This window comes from Varanus komodoensis, unplaced genomic scaffold (genome assembly GCF_004798865.1).
Source record: "Varanus komodoensis strain SLA01 unplaced genomic scaffold, ASM479886v1 scaffold12, whole genome shotgun sequence".
In the NCBI taxonomy this organism is placed as follows: domain Eukaryota; kingdom Metazoa; phylum Chordata; class Lepidosauria; order Squamata; family Varanidae; genus Varanus; species Varanus komodoensis.
This window is the reverse complement of record NW_025335349.1, coordinates 342,101-368,854: the sequence shown is the minus strand read 5'-3', so window position 1 is coordinate 368,854 and position 26,754 is coordinate 342,101. Positions and strand designations below refer to the sequence as shown.

Below are 26,754 nucleotides of genomic sequence, written 5' to 3'. Positions count from 1 at the left end.
GGCTGCTTAGCACATGGGGACTGCACACTTAGTGGGAGAATTTGAAGGAGCCTGCTAGAGTTTGTCTGTATTTGCCAATTTGATCATGGCTCAGCTCACTCCTAGGCCAGGTCCCAGTGCAGGAAAGAAGTCTGGCAAGTGTAAGAGTCCAGTCCAGGTGGGTTTCGCATCACTTTAAGTATTAATCAATACTTCAGCTCTCTTTTCTTTCTTCTATAGTTACCTCTTCCTTCTTCTTTGTCATTACAGCAAATACTTTGGTTTGATTGTCCGTATCCTGGGAAAGGCGATAGTGGCCAAGCAGGATTGCATCAGTTCTAATATTTAGAAGGAAAAAAAACTCCATTAAAATATACTCCTCCAGGAGCTGAAAGTAATTTAAAGATACTTTTCTGGATAAAGACTTAAAATTTCTTATTACATTGTACTGATATGTGGTTTTACAAATCTCTGTCTTATCCTAGCAACCACCCTGAGAGGTAGAAGAGGCTGAGAGTGACTGACTCAGAGTCACTCAGTGAGCCTCATGGCCAAATTGGGACTAGAACTTAGATCTGCTGGGTTCCCAGTTCAGTACTCTGAACCACCACGCCACACTGGCTCTTAGTTATAGCTAGAGTAAACACAATAGAACTCAACTGAAACACAACTGAAATCAATAGAGCAGATTAGTTATGACTAACATGCTCCAAGTACAACTAAGTCTGGATCTAAGTCTCAGACTTACTTAGAGAACCTGGATCTGCAGCTTTAAACCATTTGATTAATTTGTATTTTAGTATCCCTTGTTTCTGTAATGGCTCCACAGTTTTATTGTTCATGCCTAACTTTAAAACTTTATTAAAAGTGCTAGGTACACTTTTCAACACATGAAAGATGAATTTATATTATTCATAAGTTGAACACACCTTGTGTTTTTAGTTCGTAAACGAGGAACAATAGACTGAGGTTCTTCCGGAGTTGTTAGCATCATTACTTGGCCATCAGGGAAGAATCTCAGGTACCTACAAAATTAAGAAACATTAAGTGGAGAAAAGCATCCCATCCCCTTTTATGGCACTGTTCACAAAAAAGTTCAAAAAAATCCAAACCTATTCTCACCCCAAACTACCTATAAACAAACCAACAACTAATTCTAAACAAACTTTCCAAGATGTATTTTCCTAATTAAAAACATATATTAATGTACAAGTTACAAGGGCAGGGAGTCAAAGGGCCCTGCACTTGCAGTCAAATGTTTCTACGTGATAACTGAGCTTGCTTTATATCCTCTTTCAATTAGTTTGTCATGTAGCTTCAGAGATTGCTTCCTAATGTTAGAAAAAGCTTGTGGGAGACATGTGGATGAGAGATGGGGATCTAAGTCCAGGAAAAGGCCTTTGTAGCCTCACTTAACATACTAGGTCACCAAGGAATGTAGGAAATACTGTGGTTCAGCAAACTTTATGAAGAGTGGAGATTCATTTGGTGCTGCTGGAAACATCCCAATAGTGTAATCAGATATCTCAACAAGAAAATTCAGATTCTGATCGAAAGGCACCTGTCTTACACTTCAGCATGCATATTCTAGATCAGTTTTGTATGCTTGCTTGTAGCTTGCAAATCACAGAAACATTCACAGTGTGAAATATGAAATTTAAATATTTTCACAATCTGGACCACATCTGAAAATAGAATCATAACTCTGGAACTAAGACTTTAATTTGAGAGAATAAGATTCCAGGTCTTGTGTGCAAAACGTTCATCACGGCTTCTTACAAGTAGTCCAATGAAATTCCAAATTATTTCACTATGCTTGTGCTTACAGCAGTATGATTATTTGAGAATAGCATCTGGAAAGAAGAAAGGAAAGAGAAATACCTAACTCAGTCATTTTTCAATGTCTGTACCTGTAATAATCCACTTGGTGCCATGCCCTATAGAAGCCATCAAGAGACTGTTCTCCTTGACGTATGTATGTTGTCTTGCTGATATACACGCCTATAAAATATGGAATAAAAGGCATATATAATCATCCGTACACTTATGAACCTTCAAGTTTTCAGTTAATACTGTATTTATTGAGGATGTTTTAAATGTCTAATTATATATATTCATAAAAAACACTTACAAACCAACAGGATTTCTCATAGAGATAACACAATGATCTTCAACTTCCTGTGTAATTAATTTATAGGCCACAGCTCCAAGCACTGTAATTAAGTCACAGCTAACCTTCTAAAGATAGACGGGACAAACTGTACCCCAACAACACCAAAAAGATTAAGAAAATGTTTGTGTCTTCCACAATTCCCTTTTCCCAGCTAGTCCTTGACCATGATGTATAAAATGTAATGTGTGTCTTCAGTCCTCTGAATTCCTTAATCTAGTGAAAAAACTGTATTTTTATCCTTATAGCTTTGGAGTTAATTCTACTCTTTTTCAGAGATAACTGAAAACCATGCATGTAAAGTGCTATGTCTCAAATGCCCCTACCAATCGCTATTTGAAGTTATTAGATACTTGTCATGGATAAAATCCTACTTATTTTATCCATAAATCCTACTTATAACAGATCCACTGAAAAGAATGGGGCTCATTTATATTAATAAGTTTACACCAAGTAGGACTTCCACTGGACTTTACCCCATGTTGATAGATGTTTAGCCCAGAACATGTTTTGTCCATTTCATGAAAGAAAGGAGCATAGAGGAATGAAAGGAGGGAAAAGTTTTTCTCACTTCCCTTAATATTCAAACAAACATTATCAACAATACCTTACAGGTTCCCAAAATTCCTTTAAAAAACATGAATGTTTAAAGCACTTTCTTCTTATAAGAACTTGCTTTGCGGTTCAGCAAAATGCTTTCCCCCGCCCCATAATAGCTATCATTTTACATAAAATGTGCTAATGGGGCTTTGGGGGGGGGGTCCATTTTGTTCCACAGAGCTTCATTCCATATAAGTACTACATGAATGTTACAACTGGTAAACAATTAGTGCCATTCAGTGGAAGATACCCAGTAAGGCTGTATATACCATCCAAACCTGTGAAGGGTATCATAAAATGATGGCTGTGCTGCGATTCCAAAACATATTTTTCTGAAACTGACATATAAATATGAAGCTCAAAATCTAGGCCAAATAATAGCTTGCAAATGAAAATCACATTTCTAGATAAAGTAGAGCTGAAAAAGTTTTCACCAGTGTTTTGCTAGTTAAGGAATCAGTAAAGAAAAGCCTGGCTTTAAGTAATAAGTTGGGAGAGGGGAGACACAAAACCCAAACGAGAAAATCCTTACTCAAGGATTCAGACATGTGGACAGCTGTACTTCTGGCTTTCAAAAAAGACTTGATATTTGTTAGTTATTTACCAAAGAAATGCGCTATTCTCATTTCCTCAATGCAACCTAGAACAAAAATTTAAATCCTTAGGTCATTCATTAGTATATTACTAAGGCGGTTTAGCCATCCATGACCTGGTAGTCTCCATACAGACTTCCAAACACATTTATTTCTTTATTTACAGCATTTGTATGTCATGCACCAACAAGAAGCTTTCTAAGTGGCTTCCAGAAAATATAAAAAGAAACGGCCACAGATGTTTCCATCTCCAAATTTCCCCTCACATATCTGGTTTAAATGTCTATGTGGTTTAGAAACTGAGCAAGCCAGTGATACACATATCTAAAAATGTCTCTTCCTGGTTGACCTGGGTCTGGGGTTGATCAAAATTTGGGTGAGTGTAAGGACACAACTAGAAGTCAGGTAGCCTCAAAACTGCTAGGGCTCGCCACTGCTGACACCAGCTGAGTAGCTGTTATGATCATGTTACCTGTATGCCAACAGCACAATATTTTTATGTTTGGAAAACATGGGGTTAACTAGACTCCATATATCGTTCACACAAATTTTCCCCTTTTATGTTGTGGAGTATTACTGATGCCTATCTCTTATGTGCAACTGTACTCTTTTACTGGAAAAATTTAGGTCTCAAAAAGGCATGACTTATCATTTTCCATGTATGCTACCTTCTCTACTTCAAGCTCCTTTACCAGATGATACATACAAGGACACTGACCAGGCAAGGCCACTTGAATGAACACAATAATACTAACAATTGTGTAATTTTCTACACCTGAACAATAAAACAAGGGCATACCCATGACAGCTGCTCCAAAGTGCTCCTTCAGCAGCAGTGGAATGGCTGTCAATGGCAACAGTGAAATTGCAAAAAGCAGCAAGGGTTTTTTCCACTCTTGCTGAGGAACTAACTAGCTGAATCCTGCAAACCATGATGAATTTGCACTGTCAGGTTCAGACAACATGCCAACCACTGTGAATTTATTATTTCATTTTTATACTGCCTAATAGTCAAACATCTCTGGGTGGTTTACAACAGTTAACATAATGAGTTCTTTTATGTTAACTTACCCAATCCTGCACACTACAAATAGAAAGCCAGCACATCAGAGAGTAAGTTGCTAGTTTAATCATGTGCCAGCCAAGCAGGTTTTTCATTTTCAGGAAGTTTCAAAACTATTATGAATAGGGGTGCATTTAAAAGTGGTCCTTCTCATATGAAGCAATACAATCCATTTTGCAATCTTATTTATACCTCATTCTGTTGCATATTTAGATTTGCCTAAAATCTGTCCCATCCCACCTGTTTTCTGATCATATACCCAATCCAGAAATCCACATCCAACATTTTTATCAGTTAGGGGAAGGAAAGGTCTTCCAAACACTTCTTACTCTTTGCATCTATAGTTTGTTTGGCAGGAAAAACTGACATCTAAAACATTATGTGGGTTACTGCCAATAAATAAGCCAACATGCAGAAAGCAGTCTGAGTTTGGATGAAATGACAACCCACTTCGCTATGATGGGGTGTCATGTCATGTAAACCAGGTCATTTTGTCAATAAGGTGGAGAACTTCATCTTTTGCGGCCCCCACTATTAGCTTGTTCTTCAGACTCCCTCTCTGAAAACATCAGTTCAGACACAGGTTATCTGTTCTACATCTTCTGCAATGAAGACAGATGAAAAGAAGTTATGCAGTTTCTCTGCAATCTGCTTATCTTTCTTTGGTATTCCTTTAACTCCACCATCATCTGATGTTTCCTCCAGCTTCCCAAGCTTGTTTCCTATTTCTGATATACTTAGTTTTGTTTTTTCAGCAGCATACTCTTCAAATTGCTTTTTTGCATGCCCTGCACCTTCTTTTTGCAAGCTCCCTTTAATTTTCATTATTTAGAAAGGCTTACATTTTCTGAAGGAAACCTTATTTCTCCAATAGCTTCCAGAGCCCTACCTGTTAACCATACCAATGACCACTGGGTGCCACCTTTGTTAACCTGTGCTATACATTCCAGCTGAGCTTTTATTATTGTGGTTTTGAGTGCCCTCCAAGGATTTTGAATGGACTTAGTCCTTTGGACTTCCCTTTTCACCTTTCTTTTTCTAGTTCTCTCATTTTAGAGAAGTTTCCTCTCCTGAAGTCAAGTGTGACTACATTGAATTTGCTCAATAATTTTCCACTTAAATACAGTATACCCCTGGCTTCAGTCTTTTGTGGGATTTTTCTCCAAGCGAGTCCAAGCCGATCTCCTTGTGAGCAAGCCAGTGCCTCGCCATGCAGCGGCTTACTCACAAGGAGATCGTTTTCTCTGAGTTTGGAGTTGCTCAAAGAAAACGATCTCTGCATGCGCCTGCCCCTGCCTCGCCTGCGCGCCCACCCCCCCAGCCCTGCCCAGCCTGTGCCTCCCACCCACATCGCCTTGTCGGCCGGCGACCATTGCCAGCACCAAATTCACGGTTTTTCACAATTCGCGGGTGCTTTAGGAACGTAAACCCCACAAATTTTAGGGGACTACTGTATATATTAAACCTGATAGCACTATGGTCACTGTTTCCAATTAGATCAAATACATTCACAGTCTTGTATCAAGTCCTCAATAACATCATATAGGATAAAATCCAGGTTATCCTCCTCTGGTTGGTTCCATGACTCACTGTTCTAAGGCACTGCCATTTAGGCCACTGAGAAATGTAATCCCTCTGTCATGACTGCAACACTAGCAGCTGACTTTTCTATCAACAGAAGATTACTCTAGTCATATGAGAACAGCATGGCAGACACAAGACATAGTCTCACCAGTCAATCATTTCAATTTGAGTTTTCCAAGTTATTTAGCTCCTTAGGCATACCAATAATGAAAACATTCCTGACATATAGTAGCTGATGAGTTACCATATTACACTAACTTTTATTTGAAATCAGACAGGAAGAATAGTTCCAGTTACCAAGGTACTGTTTTTCTTGGCTAATAGTTCAACATCTCTTTGTCTTACCATCAAATCGAACTCTGGGCCTTTTCAAAAACATTTCCCTCCATGAGGTGTAAGGAACCACTTTGTTACAGGTTCTTCCCCAAACCTTCAGACAGGCCTGACGCCAGATTTCAGGGTCCCTGGTAAAAAAAAATGGCATAATCTGAATGTACAGACCTCTACTCAAATATCAAGGCATACATGAACCCTAGAACAGGGAAGAAAAGACTTGGTGCAGAGGTGAATTAATGTTGTAATTCATTAGGTAAGACATATTTTCCTCACAGTAACATAGCTGTTACTTTACTCCATGACTGTGTTCACACAACAAACTACCCTGCATGGTTACTAAAGTTCACTTTTTTAGCATGATCTACCCAACAGATATTCAAATAGTTTCTGTATTATTGTAGTCTCTGACCTCCCCATTCAGTTTTGCTACTGTTGGCATATTTCTGATCAGCCACAGTCCCTGAAATGCAATTGCTGCCTATGTTACCTACCTCTTCCTCACTGGAAGTCTGTTACCAGACAGAGAAAGAACAGTAGAGCTGGATAGCTGAAGCAGCTCTTGCTGTTGCCACTCTTCTGAAGGGATGTCATATACCAGGAGAATGGAAAACATGACTGGACAACACAGCAAGCCATGGTGTCATGCAAAACCCCATTTTTATTATGGTTTCTAAAGTCCAAACTTACCATAGTGAAATACTATGACTGATTTTGGACAACAGGACAGACCGGCAATGGTAAACGCGCACACGCACACACATACACCATGGCTTGTGATGTTGTCTGACCCCCACCAAAGTATCTATCAATCCATTTTAGGCTATCCAACCAGATGCTTAAAATTATATCTATGAGCAGTGGTGAAGGTACCTGTGCCTTTACACAAAAGTAAAGTTCAGGAAAATGGCATGTAGCACAGGATATTTTTTTTAGTCCTTAAGACTCAACTTTATTCTACAGATGAAGTAAAATTTGGTGGATGACATTCTGAACACTTCCCATGTGCAAAAGTCCAGTCGGTAAAACAACTAGCATATCATGGAGAAAGGTTCTAGCTTAGCCCACTTCCTCCTGTATAAGAGTTCTACTTTCATTCTAACAGCTTATTGTAAAACAAGATCTGTAACTGTAGTATGTATTAGAACTGCTCATTCTCACATATTCTGCTACATGTTAAGATCCAGCCTCAGAATGTAACTTACATTCAGTGTTTGAAGGGACTTTACAACTATCCTGTACTACAAGGTTTGACTATGTACATAGACACAGAAGGACAATATGAACATTGTCCTTCTGTGTATAAGTATAGATAGATATAGATTGATAGATTGTTCTATCAATGTATTTAATCTACGATTGGTATAAAATCCAACTGTATGCACAGCTGCTATGACTTAATTGTAATCAATATGATCAAATACTCTATGAAGCCAATAATGCCACTATATAGGTGGCAGTTTATCTTTTCTAATCATTAGCAAGGATAAGACCTGCAACACAAAAGCTTCTCTTGCTGACTATGTTGTATAATTGCACGAATCACCAAACGATGTCAAACTGCCAAAGACTCATATAGTGTTTTTGCAAGAACTAGAAAACTGAATTTGATGCTGCCTGAAGAAAGGCACATTTCTTACCTTTAACTGTTGCTCTTCAAGCTGTCTTCTGTGCAGTCACACATATGGGTCCTGTGGAAGTTTCCACCGCTGACAAGAGTTTTGGCAAGAGAAAGTTTTCTTCCCCTACCTTTGGCATATTAAAAGGGTTCTCACCCATTCCCTCAGTTCACTAGAGACCAACATTGTGGCCTCAGGACAGAGGGAGGAACTGATAGGCTTGCTTCAACATCAGTTGAACCCAGTTAAGTGTGTATCAAGAAAATATGTTACCGTATTTCACCGAAGCAGGGACAGTGGGTGGGTTGCAGGAATGCACAGATGACCACGTGAAGAACAATATGTACAGGTAAGCAACTTGCCTGTCTTCCTCTTGGCCTCCATACATCACACATATGGGTTAATAGCAAACTCGTCTTCCTGCAGGGGCATTGGTACCATTATTGGAAAGAGAGGACTGCTCTCCCAAAAGCACAATCTTCTCTGGCATGGACATTGAGCCTGTAGCATTTCACAAAAGTCAGTTCAGTAGACCAAGTACCTCTTAGTCTACCTCTTGCAGAGGTGTGGTAGAGGAATTCCAATGTGCAGAGCAGTAGAAGTTGCTATCACTTCCTTTGAGTGAGCCTTTAATGGTCTCAAGACCTTTAGGGTGACCAGTTCATAAGCCAAAGAAAGAGTTAGTCTGTATCACTCAGGCTGCCAGCCTATGACACAGGAAGAATTCTTTATTTTTGCCACTGTAAAACCAATGGAATGATCCCATCCTGGAATGGTAGAATACCATAGCTCAATGAACATCCAGAATATACAATGCTGGCATCATCAGATTTGACAAGGAAGCACAAAAGGCTTGCAATACAATGTCCTGGTTGATATGAAAATTGGAAAAAATAGGGTGGAAAGAGGAGTGTGGGTGCAGCACCACTTTGTCTCTATGGAAGACCAGATACGGAGGATCTGGGGGAACCCCCTGAGGGCTCAAATTTCACTAGAGCACTGGGCTAAAGTAAAGCAACCCTGAGAACAGTAACCTTCCAGAACAGCAGAGATAGGTCATGGATAGGGCTGTTACCATGGATTCAAGCAGTTTCTTTTTAATGGCCTGCAACATGACAGATAAGACTCCAACTAGGTGTTAAGAGACACAGCGGGTAGAGTGATTCTGAGTCCCCAGAGAACATATTGAGAGAGAGAGAGAGAGAGAGAGAGAGTGGGGGAAAAGATGAGCTCTGGATTAGTACATGGAAGGCTGAAATGGCTACTGGGTAGACACAGATGGACAATGGGCATCTGAAGAAGAGGATGACTTGTTTTATCATGCATCAATAAAGACTGATGCAAAGGAGAGAAAAACTCTATTTTGTGTCACAGGATCTTGGTAGAACTTACTCTTTTACTGGAAAAAATTAGGTCTCTCCTATTGACACACAAAGTCCAGATCCTAATGGTTAGACAAGGCCAGAGGATAGACTGTTTATCTCCCTGTTTGTTGGTACAGAAGACCATAGTGGCATTGTATGGGCAATCTGGACATGGTGATGAAAGAGTAAAGTTTGAAATGTTGCAGAGCTTTCTTCACTGCAAGCACTTCCAGATGATTCCCATGCTTGCAGGCTTTGAACTCATTCCATGTCCCTTGGATTTCCAGAGAACCACAGAGGCTCCCCATAGAGACAAAGATGCTATGTGTGGTCACTTTGCATCCAGGCTTGTGGGGAGAAAAGAGAATCCCCTTGGTGAGGTTGTTCCAACACGTCCACCAATTGAGACTCATCTGGAAGTCAGAATCTAGAGACAAGTATGTCAAGGATCATCCATGGAATGGTATGCATGGATAACCACAGCTTATCCGGAGCCTGGCTAGCAACACTGCTATGACTATTCCTGCCATGAGACCAAGGAGCCACTGAAACTGGAAAGCAGTGACAGCAGGGCCATCTTGAATAGAACGAACACTCTAGATTCTGGGAGATACACTTTTGCTGAACTCAAGCTATGGCAGGCCACAATAAAAGGAATGGACTGAGAGGGAATTTTCAAAGTTTATACAAATCGCAACTTATTCAATAAAGTGCAGGCAGTATCAGTGGAAGAAAGTGAGTTTCATTTAAATGGTGTCACAATCAGCCAATCATCCAGGAACAGGTAAACCTGGACTCCTTGCAGGCATAAGTGGGCACAGACTACCGTGATATACTTCGTGAAGAGTCCTGAGGCTGTGGACAGTTGAATGGTAAAAGAGAACATTGAAAAGCCTCTTTTCCAACTTAACACAGGAAATGCTTTTATAAATCCTCAATGGAGATGTGGAAATAAGTGTCATTCAAATCTTTCAAGGCAAACTAATCTCCTTCATGCAGCAAGGGCAGAATGTTCTGCAGTGACCATACGGAATTTCCTCAGCATGATGAAGAAAACATCCTGGAGATCCAGGATCAGTCAAAGCCCTCCATTCCACTTTGGTACCATAAAGTATCAGTATTAGAAACCATCTTAAGTTAAGATGGAGAGCTGTATTACATAGCTCCCTTCAAAATGAGTCTACTTCCATAATTAAGACTGTGACTGGATCAGTACTCCTTATTATACCGAGAGCCAGGAGGGAATCAAACTCAATTCTGTATCCCCATTCCCTAATAGAAAGGACCTGATATTATTGTTTCTCATGTGGGAAGGGAGAGAGATAATTGGCTGTCAAAAACGGGGGATGATAGAAGGGGCCTGCCTTTGCCCTTGCTGGTATGTGCTAGTCAAACCCCTGTGCAACTGCTGCTAAGACGAGTGGTTTGCCTAGCCCTGGGGTGGAAAACAGGTAGATTCAAGCAGAACTACTTATGGGGTTTTGACAGCAGATGCTGCTTGAATCCCATCCTCCTCATAGCGTCTTTTGAACTGAATCCATTTGTTCATTGCTCTTCAAACTGAAGAGCCCCTCCCCATCAAATGGTTGGTCTTCGATTCAGGAGCAGGTCTTTTGTGATAGACTAGCAGAGCATGACCAAGACTGCTTCCTGAGCATCACTGCTGGGTTCATTATTTCTGTGTTACAATCAGCCTGCTGCTTGGCTGTGTTGATCTGCTTACAAGAAAGGTACATGGCTTCTGCCTGACCCAGCCTGGTAAGCTCTCTTTGGTCTTCTGATAGATAGTCACAAAAGGAGAAAATTTTCTGCAGAAGAACATGGTAGTTTGGTAGTTCACTATTCATGTTCCCAAAGGAGTATATGCACCTTCCCATCAGATCCAGGCAGCAGCAGAGTACTCTTGGTATGACCTTCCCTGGGCCGACTCAAGGATGCCCAGAATTTGGTCAAGGTTGCTGGAACACAGAGGCCACAACTCTGTACATATTTTCCAGATGCCTAGAAGTTGGTGGACGAAGGTACTTGGAGAGATGGTGCCCATCCAGCATGATACTGAGGCTTCAAAAGGAGGACAAGCCAGTGTTAGTGGTGATTTATTTTGGATCTCACTGTCCAATACCAAAGTTGCTTGGATTGGTTCCTGCCTTGGTACTGTGGAGTCAGATATGGGAGTGCTTGGTAGCTGTAGTTCTTCCCAAGTAGATTAGACTTGTATCTCTTTGAGTGCCACTTACAGCCCTTCAATTTTGCAGCTTCTGCCAAATGTGTGCTTTAGCCCTCTTTACCAACTTCTTGGCCTTGGACACTTTCAGAGAATACCCAGTCATTGCAGTGGTCTGGCCCATGGTTAAAGCTCTGACCAAAGCAGGCATGGTTGGAAGTTAAGGCTGGGGCACACAAAGTGAACAGCTGTTCCTTCTCCACAGACTTAGAGGAATCAACTCCCTGTAATGTCTTCGTTCTGGGTATTTTATGAGATGACAAAAGGTTGGTGCAAAAAAGGAGTGAAAGAATAGTCATAAGAACATAGACAAAAAGGCACACAAAAGCACAAGGAAAAAAATGCAAAGATCAGCTAGTAAACCTACATGGACAAACTTCCCAAGGCATCACAGTAGTAGTTGAAGAAGAACTTAGGGAATAGGCAGGAACTGCTCTAATAAACTGATGCTAAAGGTGGGGTGGGAGTATTCCTGCATAAACTTTCCCAGCTGTGGAAAGTTCCCAAACACAGGCGCCACAAAGGTGCAGAATCCGTATGTGTATTGCACAAGAACCACAAATAAGAACTAGTCTGCTATCTACTTTACACAACTGTGTTTCATTTCCCTCTGATCCAACTCCATACCTATTCCCAACCATATGTGTATACATCTGCCAACTTAAGGCACCACTTCATTCCTCTTATGAAGTGGATTCTAGTCCACAAAAGCTTATACCATAATAAATGTTATTCACATTCTTTTCTTTTCTCTCCCCTAATATTCACTGTAATTTTGTTTTCACTGTTTTAATTTCCATTTTAAAGCTTGTGAAATGACATGCTGACCCAAGTTTGCCAGGATAAAAGGTGAAGAGAAATAATGTTCAAAGAATTCTTCATATTTACAGCTAATAAAGTTACAAGAATTCTTTATAATATCTGTTTTTAAAATGCACTATTTTATAATAGTTAAATTGTTTTGGTAATTAACATATATATCACACCTGTTGATGATTAAAGTACCCTTTTTGTTGTTCTGATTAAATTAATACTTAGATATATTTGACTTTAATTACTCAAATCTTTTTTGGAACAGTCAAATGCCCAATTTATTCCAACCTAATATTTATGTGACAACATTTCTAGCATAATAGTTTTAACTGTACCTGGCACAAATATAAAAACCTCTGCAGACCAATGATAACTGTTCTAAAGACCGCAGGTCCAGATCACTGGAAACCACCCATCGGAAAATATACATTAGCAGCTCCATAGGCAACACTACGGAAAAATAAACAAACAGTAAACTGTAAATATAATATTGAGTAGCTGATGGAACTTCGGGAATTGTCAAAAATATTCAACTTGTTGATATCATGTTGTACAACATTTTAATACAAGACATCTTCAAGTTTTCTAGACCAGTGGACACATTTTGAAATTCGGGCACCAGCGCAAAATGGCTCTCACTGATGTGTGGCTAATCACATAATGACTACCACGGGAGCCTGGAGAGTTGAGGCAGGTAAGTAATAACAAGGCAAAAAGCTGGGAATGAAAAGAGAGCACACGCAAAAGGAAAAGATCTGTGTGGATGGAAGAAGAATGGATGGCCCAGGAAGCAACTTTTTCTATTTCCCCAGCCCCTTTCCTCAGTATTTCCCTCCCTTCTCCATCCTTTCTAGCCAATAGCCTTGCTTTTTCTCTCTTATCCACCAATTTATCTTGCGCCTTCTCTCCACTGTCAGCCTCTAGCCCTGCTATTTCTATCTTATCCACGTATTTACTTTGCTGCTCTCTCTTTACTGGCTTCTCTTCCCTACTCCCCCTTTGCTTTGCTTTTCCTTCTTGCCTGGTGAACAGCAGCAAATGTCAGAACAGGAAGAAGAACCTCATGCCCTCATGATTTTCAATTTTGCATTAAACCACCCCCCACCTAAAAAAAAACCAACAAACAAACAACCAAGGAAGTGAAGAGCTATGCAGGTGCCACTGAGGGTACCCCTGTGTGTCATGTTGGGGATGCCTTTTAAAGACATCATTCTTTTTGGTTACAATTAAGGAGAGTATGTTTGCTCTAAAACCTATTTTTCTACGGACTGTTTAACCTCCTGTACTAAAGAGTCTCTTGTTGCGGGTAAAGGAGAAGAGCACAAAAGTTGGCTTGAAACTCAACATTAAGAAAACTTAGATCGTGGCATCTGGTCCTACCACAACCTGGCAAATACTTGTAGATGGGGAAGAAATGGGGTAATGACAGATTTTATTTTCTTAGACTCCAAGATCACCACAGACAGGGACTGCAGCCAAGAAATTAAAAGACGTTTGCTATGGCAAATCTAGACAGCGTACTAAAAAGCAGAGACACCACCCTGCCAACAAAAGTGCGTATACTCAAGGCTACAGTTTTCCTGTTGCAATGTATGGCTGTATGAACCATAAGGAAGACTGAGCCCCGAAGAACTGAGGCCTTTGAATTGTGGTGCTGGACTGCAAGGAGATTAAACCAGTCAGTCCTAGAGGAGATCAACCCTGACTCTTTAGAAGGCCAGATACTGAAGATGAAACTCAAATACTTTGGCCACATAACAAGAAGGAAGGACTCAACGGAGAAGACCCTAATGCTGGGAACAATTGACGGCAAAAGAAGAAGGGGATGGCAGAGGATGAGGTGGCTAGATGGACTCACTGAAGCACTTGGTGGGAGCTTAAGTGGACTCTGGGGAATGGTGGAGGACAGGAGGGCCTGGAGGAATGTCCACGGGGTCGCGATGGGTCGGATGCGACTTCACGACTAGCAACAACAACACAGCAAAGGGAGTTAATTTTCCTTATATGTGAACCAGACTTCAAATTTTGGAGAGAATCCATTAGTGACTGCTAATGAGCAGCCAGCCCCAGCAACTATGTTCAACAAGCAGCACCCACCACGATTCAGTGCTTCCATTAGCCACCTGAAATGAGTGAAAACATTGGGCAGACCAACAGAGCTCACATAAGGGGGCTCAGCTGACCTGCCTGTTCCAGAAACGACAAAGGGAAAAGTATTTTGATTTGCTTCATGGTTTGCCTCCATAAGTACTAACTTTATGTTGTGCAAATGGCAGAAGGTATTTGTACAGCAGAATTGGCAGAGCTGATCATACACAGAAAGGGAAAAGCAATGGGTCCTGCATCCAAATGGATACCACTCGTTACTTCCCAAACCCCTCATTCATGTGCATCTTTCATGGGCCTACCTCCTAAGTGATCCAGAGGGGATCTTATAGTGACATATAGGTATGTGAAGGGGTATAACATGGTAGAGGATTGTGACCTGTTCTCCTTTGCGGTAAAAGAAAGGAAGTAGTCCAATGGGGCAAAGGAAAGTACTTTCTGATGGTTAGGATCCCTAGGATACAGAATGGGAGGTGATGGGTGAGAGAGAGTCAGAGTGTTCTAGGAAAGATTGGACAACCACATGTTGGGTATTACATGAGTGGAACCAGCTGGAGCAGATGGTCAGACTAGAAGGTCCAGGAGGCTCTTTCTGACTCACTATGCTTCTAAGTTTTTACAGCAGCTACTAAAGTTCAGAAGATTCAGACTTTTGTTCCTAACTTTTAATCATCATTTTCTATACTACCCAAGAAATGCATTCTATAAAATTAAATATAGGAACACAAATGACATAATTAAAATTAGGTTTAAACAAGTTCCCTATATTTATGATACATTTCCTAAGCTAAATATATTTATTGTATTGGGTGAAATCCAATTATGCCTACTGGCTGATAGAATGGTATCTGGCAGCAGAGTAGATTCCCCTTTCCATGCAGCCTTCTAGGTATGATCTCCAGGGCTGGGGGACCCTCTGTACAGATTCTGAAAACATGCAGAGGACTGCAGAGGTGGAGGAGAAAAGGAAGGGGCAATTCAGTGTAGCCCATTTAAAACTATTATGTTAAAACCCAGTAGGATACAATTGCAACAGTGAGAAAATTAAGAAGACTCAAATATTTGCACATGCCCAGCCAATATAACAGAAATCCTCCATGCCATGACCATGTGCAAAACATGCGCACTATCTTGTATGAAAAATTCCATTACCTGAGATATGAGTCTGATTCACTTCAAGCTCAGGCTGACACAATTTAATGGATGATTCCTGAAGAGTGAACTGCTGCTGAAAGTAGGACAAAAGATCAGCCATCTTGCTATCCTCCTCATTATCTTCAATGCTAAAGAAAGAAACATAACTTGAGACTGGAATATAAAAAATGAAACATGAAAAAATTCAACCAAAACTTAACCAAGTCTACACTCAAGGCCATATATTTAAATGAGATTTGCAATGGGATTTATTTCTATTTAAATAAATGTTTAGAATTGCAGCCTTAATTCTGAAAATAAAACCCTTCTTTATTTACTGTTGACATTTTGTTCCCAACAAACTACTTGAAGATAATGAAGTGTTACTGAATATATGCCATCTACTTTCAGAATTAAACTATTTGTCACTTTTACAAAAGGAACTCCCCAATTCTATAGTGTATACTCTACACAGATTTAAATTCTTTAATTTTTATAGAGACTGGGCAAAGTGCAGTCTGAGTTCTATCAGATCCCATAAATCCTGTATTTTTCAGTTAATTCAAGTAAACTAAATAGAGAAAATGCTTAAAACTTTGAACTTGATTTACCAAAACAGCACATTTTTATATATTCTATGACTGAAAAATACTGAAGTGCAATACTGGGGGGGAATGCTGCTTCTCCAAACCAAATACTGAAACTACCTATTCACCAGAAAGTTACCCCCTTTTTTAAACTAGCCTTGCTCCTATAGCAACAACAGGTAGTGTTTTCTCCATTATTTTTCTCTCTATGCTAATAAAAATATTATCTGTTTAATTCTGGCATATCAGGCTGCTGTGCAGGGTAGTAAAAATGATGACAGCCTTACAAGAAGACCAAACAACAAACCCAAAAAGGTAATGTGGCACAGTAGTTAGAGCAATGAATGGAAATTTTGGAGATCCAGGTACTCTGGATTACCTCATGACTTTGGAATAGAAGGTAAAATGACAAGGATTATCCTTGTCATTTTATATATATTTTGCAGGAAAAAGGAGGAAACTAATAAAATACATAATCAAGTGTTTTGTTTTCGGAACTATGACAGAACCCTTTGTAAATGCCAGATATAAATGCCACTGGTCTCTGTAGAACTTATTTCCTGGAAGATAATGCCTATGCCTGTAATTTGAAAATAGGTCCCAAAGAATTCAGTGAACTTCCATTTAAGTAAGCAAGTACAGGACTAACCAGCACAAAACTGGATAGGTATACTAACCTAGCCACTACAAAGTGAAGATCAAATTTGCACTGCTTGTACAAAATGGGCCTATTCACATGACATGCTATGACTTGTTCTGGCTTAAATAAGCCATGATGAACCATACCACACACAGGGACCACCCTGATTGTTCAGCCCTTGTCTATGAGTTGCCATGTCATAAGAACCTGGCTAAGGGAAGAGGTTATGACAGAGTTAAACAACTTTACATATCCCTAGAAAGGGCCATGGATTGTTTTACCTTCACATAATCTCACCTGGCCAGGTTTGCACAGTACGACACTCCAAGGTTGAAGACTGAATATTCAGGATTGCACCTGAAAGTTTTGCAGTTCATTGTGGCTTAAATAAATACAAGCCCTAGCAAATCATGACATGTCATACAAATCCAATCAATATGCCTAATGAATACATAACTAAACAAATGGTCCAGAATGGGTGACTCAGGCATGACATGTAGATGCAAGTAATATTATCTCAATAGCCTCTGTAAAAAAAAATTCTTCCAGAAGAGCAACTGGCAACAAAAATAAAACAAAAAACAGAGGATAGGGTGCTGAACCTTTTCCATGTCTGCCATTTCTCATGCCAAATTAAACTCTTCCGAGCAGTTTTTCCTTCCATGAGTTGAGAAGTAGAAACAAGCAGGCATTTGGAACTTGAGAGTGAGAGCAGAAATACAAATCAGAATGTGTGACAAGGAATGGAGAAAGGGCTAAACACTCTCAACCCTCATGCTACTCTAATCCAATTGTGTCTCCTGAAGTGGATTTTCTGGTTTTATTAAAGAAATATTATTCATATCTGTGCATCATGCCTCATTTCACCTGAGGAATACCATGTAAGCACAATGATAAACACAAGTTATTTGTTATTATAAGTCTGTGTTGGATTCTCAACTTATTTAACTTTCACTCAGTGGAGAAACTGGAAAACTAAAGCTTTAACTACACCTGGTAGGTCCAGAAGGGAGAAAGAACAGCAAAAATTAATTTAGACTACTAGAGATACTACCAATTTTTAGACTGCCACCTGCCATTGTATTCAGCAGAACTTAGTTCTAGATGAGTACTGAAGCTTTGCAGAAGAAAAGGTAAAATCTAAACAATTTACCTTTCCTTATTCAGGGAAAAAACTGTTCAGTCATTTGCTTTAAGCATGCAGTGGTACACCTACCAATAGTTGACTATTGTGGAGCCAAGAAATCACACTGATCCTACACCCACAAGTATGGCTTCTGACTTGTTTCCAGACTCACTTCAACATACTGCTTTCAGACTCTGATACACAATTCTCAGCAGGTTCATATGGAAAACCCTGGGTCCCAGTACTGGGGTGAGGGTATCTCAGAAATCATTTCTTCCTGTGTCTCTGAAAACTGCATTCAATGTCAGCAGCCTATTTTTTTTTTTTTTTGGTACCCCACTAACAGGGGTATATTGGGTCTCTATGGAGAAGTAGCCACTGATTCTGGCACTCAAGCTATGGCATAGACTTGAGAGGTACCTCTGACCCCATCACCATCCATTTTTCACTATAGTGAAAGCTGTACAATTCTGGTAAGCATTTAAATAATGTTTCTTATAATTGGTTTTATTTGCTCCTACTATGTTTTCTGATGCTGTTTTCTCTATTTTAATAATACAAAAAGATAACATATTAACTTTTTCCTTTCTGATAGATATATTATGTATTTGATAATGCCACTGATATGGCTAGTTTATAAAATAATAACCAACACTAATCTATATAAATTTATAAATTATACTGTGTTCAAAATAGATTGCTCCCAAGAAAGTATACACAGAATTGCATTTGAAAGTGCTTTACTTTAAGCAAGAGTCAACACAATCATAACCCACCTCATACAGCTGTCCAAGATAGGTCAGTACAGGGTGGGAGTGTCCATCTGGTGACACAGAGAAATGCCAATGTAGCGGCATGTCCACCCTGGAGGCTCCTAGTACACCCTTGATAGTTCCATGCTATTTCTGTCAGTGCTAGGCACAAAAACAGGACAATATGGAAGTGGGGACAGTCTTAGACTTGCTGAATCCAAAGCTCCTTGACTATCCTATAAGAAACCAGGATTGGTCCTATTTACTGGGTCAGACTGAAATTGCCATAATTTTCTCCCATTGCTTTCAATGGAGTTGGGGAAGGTTTAAAAAGAAGACCAGAAAATATAGAAAATCAAATTATTTAACATCTCCCACTTGGAAAAAGCCAGCAGGGTTTTGGAGGTGATAGACAGTCTGTCAATCAACATCCCTTCACCAAGTGTAAGATTGCTATTCCTATACAAACTTACTTGAGAGGTTAGTTCCATTCTCAGTGCGGCTTACTTCTGTGTAGACATGTATAGGGTTGCAGTATAAATGCACATTATGGAATCACCTTCTTTTTATTGTAATAAGCATTCATATTTAGACTTTGATACATAGCTTTTAGTTAAAGGTCTATTTAGTTCTGATTTATACTACTGCTTTAGTGTATTATTTATTATTTTCTACATCAAATGTAGTAACTTCATAGCCAAATCATACATTTGGACTGAATTATTGAATTAATGTGTCACAAAGAAATCCCAAAAGCACCAAATAAATGTCAGGATTGTGGAGAATTGTTAATTTTATCATCATGTTTCCTAAATCTACTACTGCAATAGAAATAATAGGAAAAATACTACTCAAGAGCCTTTCTTGCACAAAAGGGAAAACTTTCAACTGGAACTATGCAAGCAGTTACACTATCTAGTTGCAAAATGTGTCAGTTACTGCAAGTGCCCACAATCTCTTTGGTATGTGCACCACATTAAAGTAACATTACTAAGTTACTTAACTGTGGTTTTGCTCTTAAATCTGCAGTAAGAATTTATACATTAGTTTTCAATCTCCTATTCTGTCAAATGTCCAGCACTGTCTTGAGCGATCCACTTAAGATGTAATCTTAAAAGGAGGTCTACCATTCCTTTTTCTACATGCTTAATTCGAGCCAGGTCTGTGCTTATTATAACATAGGTAATATCTGGCTTACTTACTGGAGTATGCTTATGTTGAATATATCATGTCATTTTCTGCTCTTCTATGAATACGCTCCATGCTACTTTTACTATTTCCCTTTCATACATGACACAAAACTAGGATCTGGCAGAAAAGCAATATTCAAGAACTACAACGCTTCCACAACGCTGGGTTCTAATCTTACAGATACTGACATGGATCTTTCACTACTGGTATTACAGAATCATACTGAAAACTAACAGATACATAATAACTATTTGGAGACACTTAATATAAAGTATTAAAGTGCAAAATGGTCACTGCAAGGGTAGCATCTTTGATCATTTTATTTTATACTATTTGTTCTATAATAACAAACTTATCCTAGGCAGAGGTTAAGTACCTTCCACCCTCCACTTTTCAGTAGACTCAGTATGCCTAACTGCACAGAAATGGGTTTTAACTGCGTTTAAAGTTGTGCAGCCTACTATCATTTCCAGCATTATTCAAAATAATAAATATACTGTACTTACTAGCTTTTCCCAATATTGTCACCATCTGGAGATCGGGTGTAGGTAATTTTAAACTCAATATCTGGGACCAGTTGCATAGCCAGACGGTAGAACTTAATAGCTAAAAACAAAGGTAATTTCTACTTAAATTGATTATATTTGCATTACTGAACAGCTATTAAACTGTTTTACTTAAATTAGTACACTTTCAAAGTCCTTATGCAACTCTAATTTTTTGTGCTGTTGCTGAACTATATTAAAAAGTAATTCATTCAAAACATTTACTTCAAAAGAATGATGGAAGTATGTACAAGGGGTCTTCAAAAAGTTTCAACACTTTTTAAAACTCTGTTAAGAATTTCAAAAACAAATTACATCACTTTTCTATATAGTCACCTTGCCTTATGATGCATTTTTCCAAGGTCGTACCAACTTTTTAATGGCATCAGCAAAAAATATATAAAATGTATTTATAAAATATAAAAGTGCAGAAACTTTTTGAAGACCTCTCCTACATACCTTTACTAAATGGAAGGACAGTTTTAATAGTAACAAAGTCTTAACTATTTACATACCTTTTCCTGGCATTCATAAAATATGGGTGGATGGCAGATGACAAGAGCATCATTCATTTCCATAAAGTGAATGCATCAACTCATATTAAAATATTACTCTAAAGAAGGGCTGGAGGGCGTGTGGCCTTCCAGATGTTTCTTTCTGCAATTCTCATCAGCCCTAGTCAGCATAACTAATGGTGATGAGTAAGAGTTGTGGCACAATAACTGATATTCCTCATTTATGCCCTTGAGTAAGCAGTTAAAAATCTGTGTTTAAATGCATGTTGGGAACAAACATTTCATGTGAAAAGGAGCAAAATCAAACCATTTGAACTTCTTACACCAAGGCAAAGACATTAAACATTGTGACAAAGATTCCCATTAAGTCATTAAACTGCCTAAAGAGCTATAGAGGTAGTTATAATCACTCATTCATGGTCCCCATTCTTATGCTCAGTGGGGAAACTACACAGGCAAGATACTTCACATCATACAATAGCTATGCAGGGTCAATTAGAGCTCAACAATCCCCACAGCAATGACAAAATAAGGAGCATAGCCTGCTACCTTGCAAGGAATAGGTGGCCTGGTCTTCTCTTTTCTTGTCCAGAGAACACCTAGAAATAGAGATGGGAGACCAAAGAGGAGCTCACAGATCCCCTGGCAACTATCTGTATCAGACGACTTCCAAGCTTTCTTAGCGTGCCTGTGTGTATCATTTCAACAGCAATCAATGGAATGGACCCAAGAAACCATACAACTAGTCCTTCAGGCCAAATGAGGCTTTGGACATCAATGCATGGAATAGCAGCCCCAGTGTTATTATGTGCTTAAGAATGCAGGACTGGGACTCAGGCAATCTGGGTTCTAGTCCCTGCTTGGCCATGCAGCCAACTAGATGATGTTGGGATGGTCACAGCCTCTAACCTCAACCTACCTCACAAGGTTGCTGCTGTGGGGATAAGACTGAGAACAGGAGAATGATGTAAGCTGCATTGAGTTTGTTATAAGAAAAAAACAGGACATTAAACAAACAAATGCTTCAACTCAAACCACTGTTCAAACTCAAGAGTAGCTCAAGTAGTTTTTCATGTGGCAGACACTGGGAGAAAAAAGGAAAAATAAATAAACATTCTGGAGAGAATTACTGCAACAAGATAGGTTTACCCATCCATTTATATGTGGCTGGTATACGTAGGGGCACAGCATCCATTGGTAGTGTGCAATATTAAAAAAATAAAAAATAAGGGTGGCATTTAGAAATGCGATATTGGGAGGTGATAGTTCTAGGGCACAGCAGCAGAACTGGATTTCATTATCCTATAGACAGATGATGCTAAAAGACACAGTATCAGGCAATGTCACCCAGAAACAATATGTAGAAAGAGAACAGCAAATGGTCAAGAACTGAGCAGAGTCAATCTACCAGAGGAAAAGCAGAGAAATTGACTAACCCTTTTCAACATTTCCACACCATAATTAGAAAATACGGAAAGAATGATAAAAGGAAACTCAGGACAAAGACAGAATCAAACAGGAAAGAATGATCTACAGTAATAAAGGTTGCAGAAGGGTCAAAGAGAATGAGTACTCTGGTATAGACCAGAAAATGCAGTAATTTTAAGCAATGAAATATTACTTCAGAAGAGCTAAAGCATAAAACATGCTGCACTGGCAGCCAAGGAGGTGGAGACAACTGGTTATAGTGAACAAAACAGATCCTTTGTTCTTCCACAGAAATATTCAGCTACACTTTATCAACTAAAATATCAAATGGAATGATGAACCAGAATGCTGAAGGCAAACATGTCAGGAGTAAAGCAAATATGAACTGAAGGTGAAAACTACAAAATCTAAGTAACAGGTGGCAGTGACAAGGGGAAGAGGGCAATACGTTGGAGAAAGCCAGCAGATCAGTGGACTGGATGTCAGAAAAGGAGGCAGCAGAATGTTAGGCAGGTGAATTGTGATCAATGTTGAAAGAAATAACATGTCAGACCAAGGGAATTCCACAGCAAAATCTAAATACAGTGCAATTCTTGAGGACAAGATGAATGAAGACAAGATCAACCATGGGCCCAAAGCAGGATGTTTCCATCCACCTATCTACTGCATGCGATATCCCTCTAATATACGGATTGTCTTCTGAAGTCTACAGAAAATGATCACAAAATGTTCACTGCTCTGTTTCCCTCACACTTTCTTCCTTAATTACTTAAGTGCAATAGGTTAAGGAAATGGGACCTAAATAAAAACTTCCATTAAAATATCTTAAGGCCTCTTCACAAGTTATTTGAAAGGTAGGCCTATATAGATACAATGCCATACTAGCGCTGCAACTATTTTTTTGCATATCTCCCTGCCCTTGATATGCATACACTGAAACAAAGGCCAGTGAAGCCTACAAGCATAAACTTGTATGCATGTACAGGTTTACCTAACATATGGACATCAAGGGAGAGGCTGATGACATCTCCCATCGGGAGCAGTTTGAAAGCTTTTCACTGCCCCTTTCTAGGCACCAAGTCATTTCATGTAGTTCACCATAAAATCTATTTTTCACCTTCTCAAAGAATGAACAATTCTTTGCAACATGCTAAAATCTTCCTTCCCAGCATTTGAGTTGGTGATCATATTCCTCAGTATTATTCTGAAAGCACCACTTAGAAGCTATGTGTTAATTGCAACTACATGGATAAACCCATTCTGATCATAAAACATTAGCATCAAGGTAAAAAGAATGCATCATTTAGTCAGTGATGCCTACAAAAAAATTCAAAGAATCCCAGCACATGAACTTTTTCTCATATATTAAATGTTCATGCTTAAATACTAAGCTTTCCAAAAAAGTAAAAGGGCAGGGGATGAAAGGATCTACTAGAGTCCTGTATCATTGAAATATATTTGATCAGTGATAATAAAGATCCCATCTTTAGAATAGCAGCTCCATTGGCTTATCATTCCCATGATGCTATTTTCAAGAAGAAATGTAAGGTTTTTATTTAAGTAAAGTAAGATCTTTATTTAATGGCTGAAGGGGTTTTCTTAAGGACTAGCTTAATTTCTTATAAGTAGATTTTATAAAATGCATTGTTTTTTAGCCATTGTCACTTAACTAATGCAATAAACAGGGCACAATCCTATGCATATTTTGACAGAAACAACTCCCAGCATTTTCCACTCAGTAAGGCTGGCAAGCCTTATTATCCAAATTACCCAGTGAGGGGATGGTAGGCTTAAAATCTGGACATCCCTTCATTGCTACTAGGACTCATGCATAACGTAGGTCACAATGCACCCCAATTCCAATCACGAGAACTTACTTTGCCAACATTTGTGCAAGAGATTCTAATTCTAACTGTGCAGAATGTCTTCAAGAAGGGTGATATGGAATGTTGTAGAAAACACCTCAACTGCAGCAACTGACAAGTCATAAACCCCCTTTGGAACTACCGCAATATAAACACGTCTACAGACCTTCCATACAATGAGAACTGGCACTCTACAGTATTTGTAATACTCTGTTACCTAGTGCAGCTTCCTAATCAAGATTCCATAGAAGTCAGTTTTGTTTCAAGTGATCTTCTACTCATAAACAGCTTTCTTTAAATTACCATTATCTCCTGTCTTATAGCAATTACAAGATAGAAACACATAAATATTTTGGAAAGTTTCTTTATTAAATAACAAGCTGTGTTATCGTTATGGAACCAACAGGTCTTCAGTAGCCTAACTCCAGGAGAAAAAAAGCAAACATAATTTCCAAGAACGTGGAAAGTGCAACATAACACTTCTAACCTAGATGTATTGCATCATCAAAATGTTTTAGTACAAATGGTAAAACTACTATATATTTTTAAAATGTGGAATACGGGTAAGCTCTATTCAGCCAGCAATATTTCAAATTAGAACAGTATTCCTAATGTAAGCCTAATGTGTATAGAAGTGCTACAATATTATCACACAGCATGTTACCAGGAAAATTTTATGCATGTTTGCTTTGAACACCATGTGATGTTCTTTCTTGGGCCTTATTCTCACATAAGTGTGCACAGGATTGTACTTGAGATATTCTTGTCATGGACTAGTTCTGAGTAAACAAACAGCATTTTAACACATTTTTAGTACTAAAAAATTAACACAAAATTAAAGCATAATGTGCTATGGCAATTCATTTAAGTAGCATATTGAAGCAGAGCTATGTTTTCACCAGTTTCTTTAAAACTAAGGAATAAGTGACGAATACTGAAACTGGGCTAGGCGGTAGCCACATTGTTTTTCTAAGTACAAGCTTCAAAAAGAAATGTGACTAAGAGGGCCAGTGTAGTGCTCAGAGTACTGTGGAATGAGACTCAGATGTTCAAGTTCCCACACAGCCAAGTTTACTGGATAACTTTAGACCACTCACCAATTCTTCGCCTAACCTACCTCACATAGCTGTTGTGAAGATAAAATAGGAGAACCAGGTATGCTAACTTGAAGGAAAAGGCAGAACAGAAATGTAACAAAAATAAATAACTCAAAGTATACCCATTTCCTTTAGCAAACAGGATTTTCTCAGTAAGTATATACCGGTGCATCTTCCTAAGAGCATCCTGAAATCAAAAGGACAGAACTCCTCAGAAAGGCACTCTTGTCAGGCAATGGGAAGAGACCAAGTTGCTACTGCTGCATCTGCATGTTATGCTAGATTCCCTGTAAAAAAGCTCACCGTGCATTGTTCTCCTATCCCCTGCTCCAATCACTTCTGCTTTTTTATTCGTTGTTGTGTTTCCCCCACCCCCAACCGTCAAGGAGGCTTCTGAAAATTGCAGTTGTATTCTAATTTTTTGTCAGCCTTAAACATTTGTACTGTGGTGGCTGTCAACTATACTGTTGTTTCGTCAATATCCTTTAATGTTCCAGCTGTGAAGGGGAACAGCACAGCAGATAACATATATGGAAACTGATAGGGCAATTCTACATCTAAACTAATTTGGGCACAACTGCCCAGTTATCATTTGAAAAATATCACAAGGGGGGCATGTTGAAATAGCAGACGGTGCACCAAAACAGGGAGAATATCACTCTTACTAGTGTAATCCTCTCAATTTTAAGTTCTGAGCTGACATTTCATAGCAGCCATGTCCTTTTCAACATTTTCCAGCTAGTCCAGCAAGGGGAGTTATTCCCTCTGCTTTTCATGGACACTTTTCAGAGAAATTAATTCTGTGGTTACTGTACTTCAGTGTATGTGCACAAATCTCCCTTATAATTCACAAACAACCCCGAGAAGTCAGCTACATGGGACAGTGTGAATGGGGGGAACTAAAGTTACAGGTGTAAATACTGTAAGTGCACGCACCCAATTTGCTCCATCCTGTTCAGTCATTCTTGATTACTTTTTTAAATAATCGTTGGGAGTGTTTGTGTACATTTAAAGGGTATGGAGGGGGAATTTGTACACCTGCTCTAACTGGTCTGAAAAGGAACACCAAAAAGTGTCTAACACTAAAAAGCAAGAGGTTCACATTGCTATGTAGAGATATTTCTCCTCCCATTTTAGTTCATTTAATGCTCTTACCTCCCCTACATGTTCTATGTTTCTGAATTGTGTTGTCTCCCATGTCTCTTATACATCCCTTGCAACTGTGTTCAAATCAGCCTATATGCAGCCTCTATTAGTTAGTTTCCTAGAATGCTACTTAATCAGTACAACTGCTCCCATTGACAGCTGCACCATAGAAGGACACTAGCCAAGCAGCGCTACACAGCAGCTTGGGTCCTGGTTACCTGAAGGAGCGCTTACATCCATATATGCCCAGCCGCCCCTTGAGATCAGCGGGAGAGGCCCT

The 26,754-nt window shown here is 39.2% G+C and overlaps 1 protein-coding gene across 7 annotated transcripts in view; it reads right to left on the bottom strand.

Annotated features, from left to right (window-relative positions):
- The window catches only part of FBXO9 (F-box protein 9), a 42,507-nt gene that overhangs the window by 5,491 nt on the left and 10,262 nt on the right, over window positions 1–26,754 (bottom strand). For all 7 annotated transcript variants that reach the window (XM_044421511.1, XM_044421512.1, XM_044421517.1 and 4 more), the window contains 7 exons: window positions 20,385–20,484; window positions 15,601–15,731; window positions 12,678–12,792; window positions 6,335–6,453; window positions 1,890–1,980; window positions 909–1,004; window positions 224–317 (listed from right to left, as the gene is read on the bottom strand). In XM_044421511.1, the coding sequence (XP_044277446.1) occupies window positions 224–317; window positions 909–1,004; window positions 1,890–1,980; window positions 6,335–6,453; window positions 12,678–12,792; window positions 15,601–15,731; window positions 20,385–20,484 (746 nt within the window). The remainder of the gene's footprint in view (window positions 1–223; window positions 318–908; window positions 1,005–1,889; window positions 1,981–6,334; window positions 6,454–12,677; window positions 12,793–15,600; window positions 15,732–20,384; window positions 20,485–26,754) is intronic.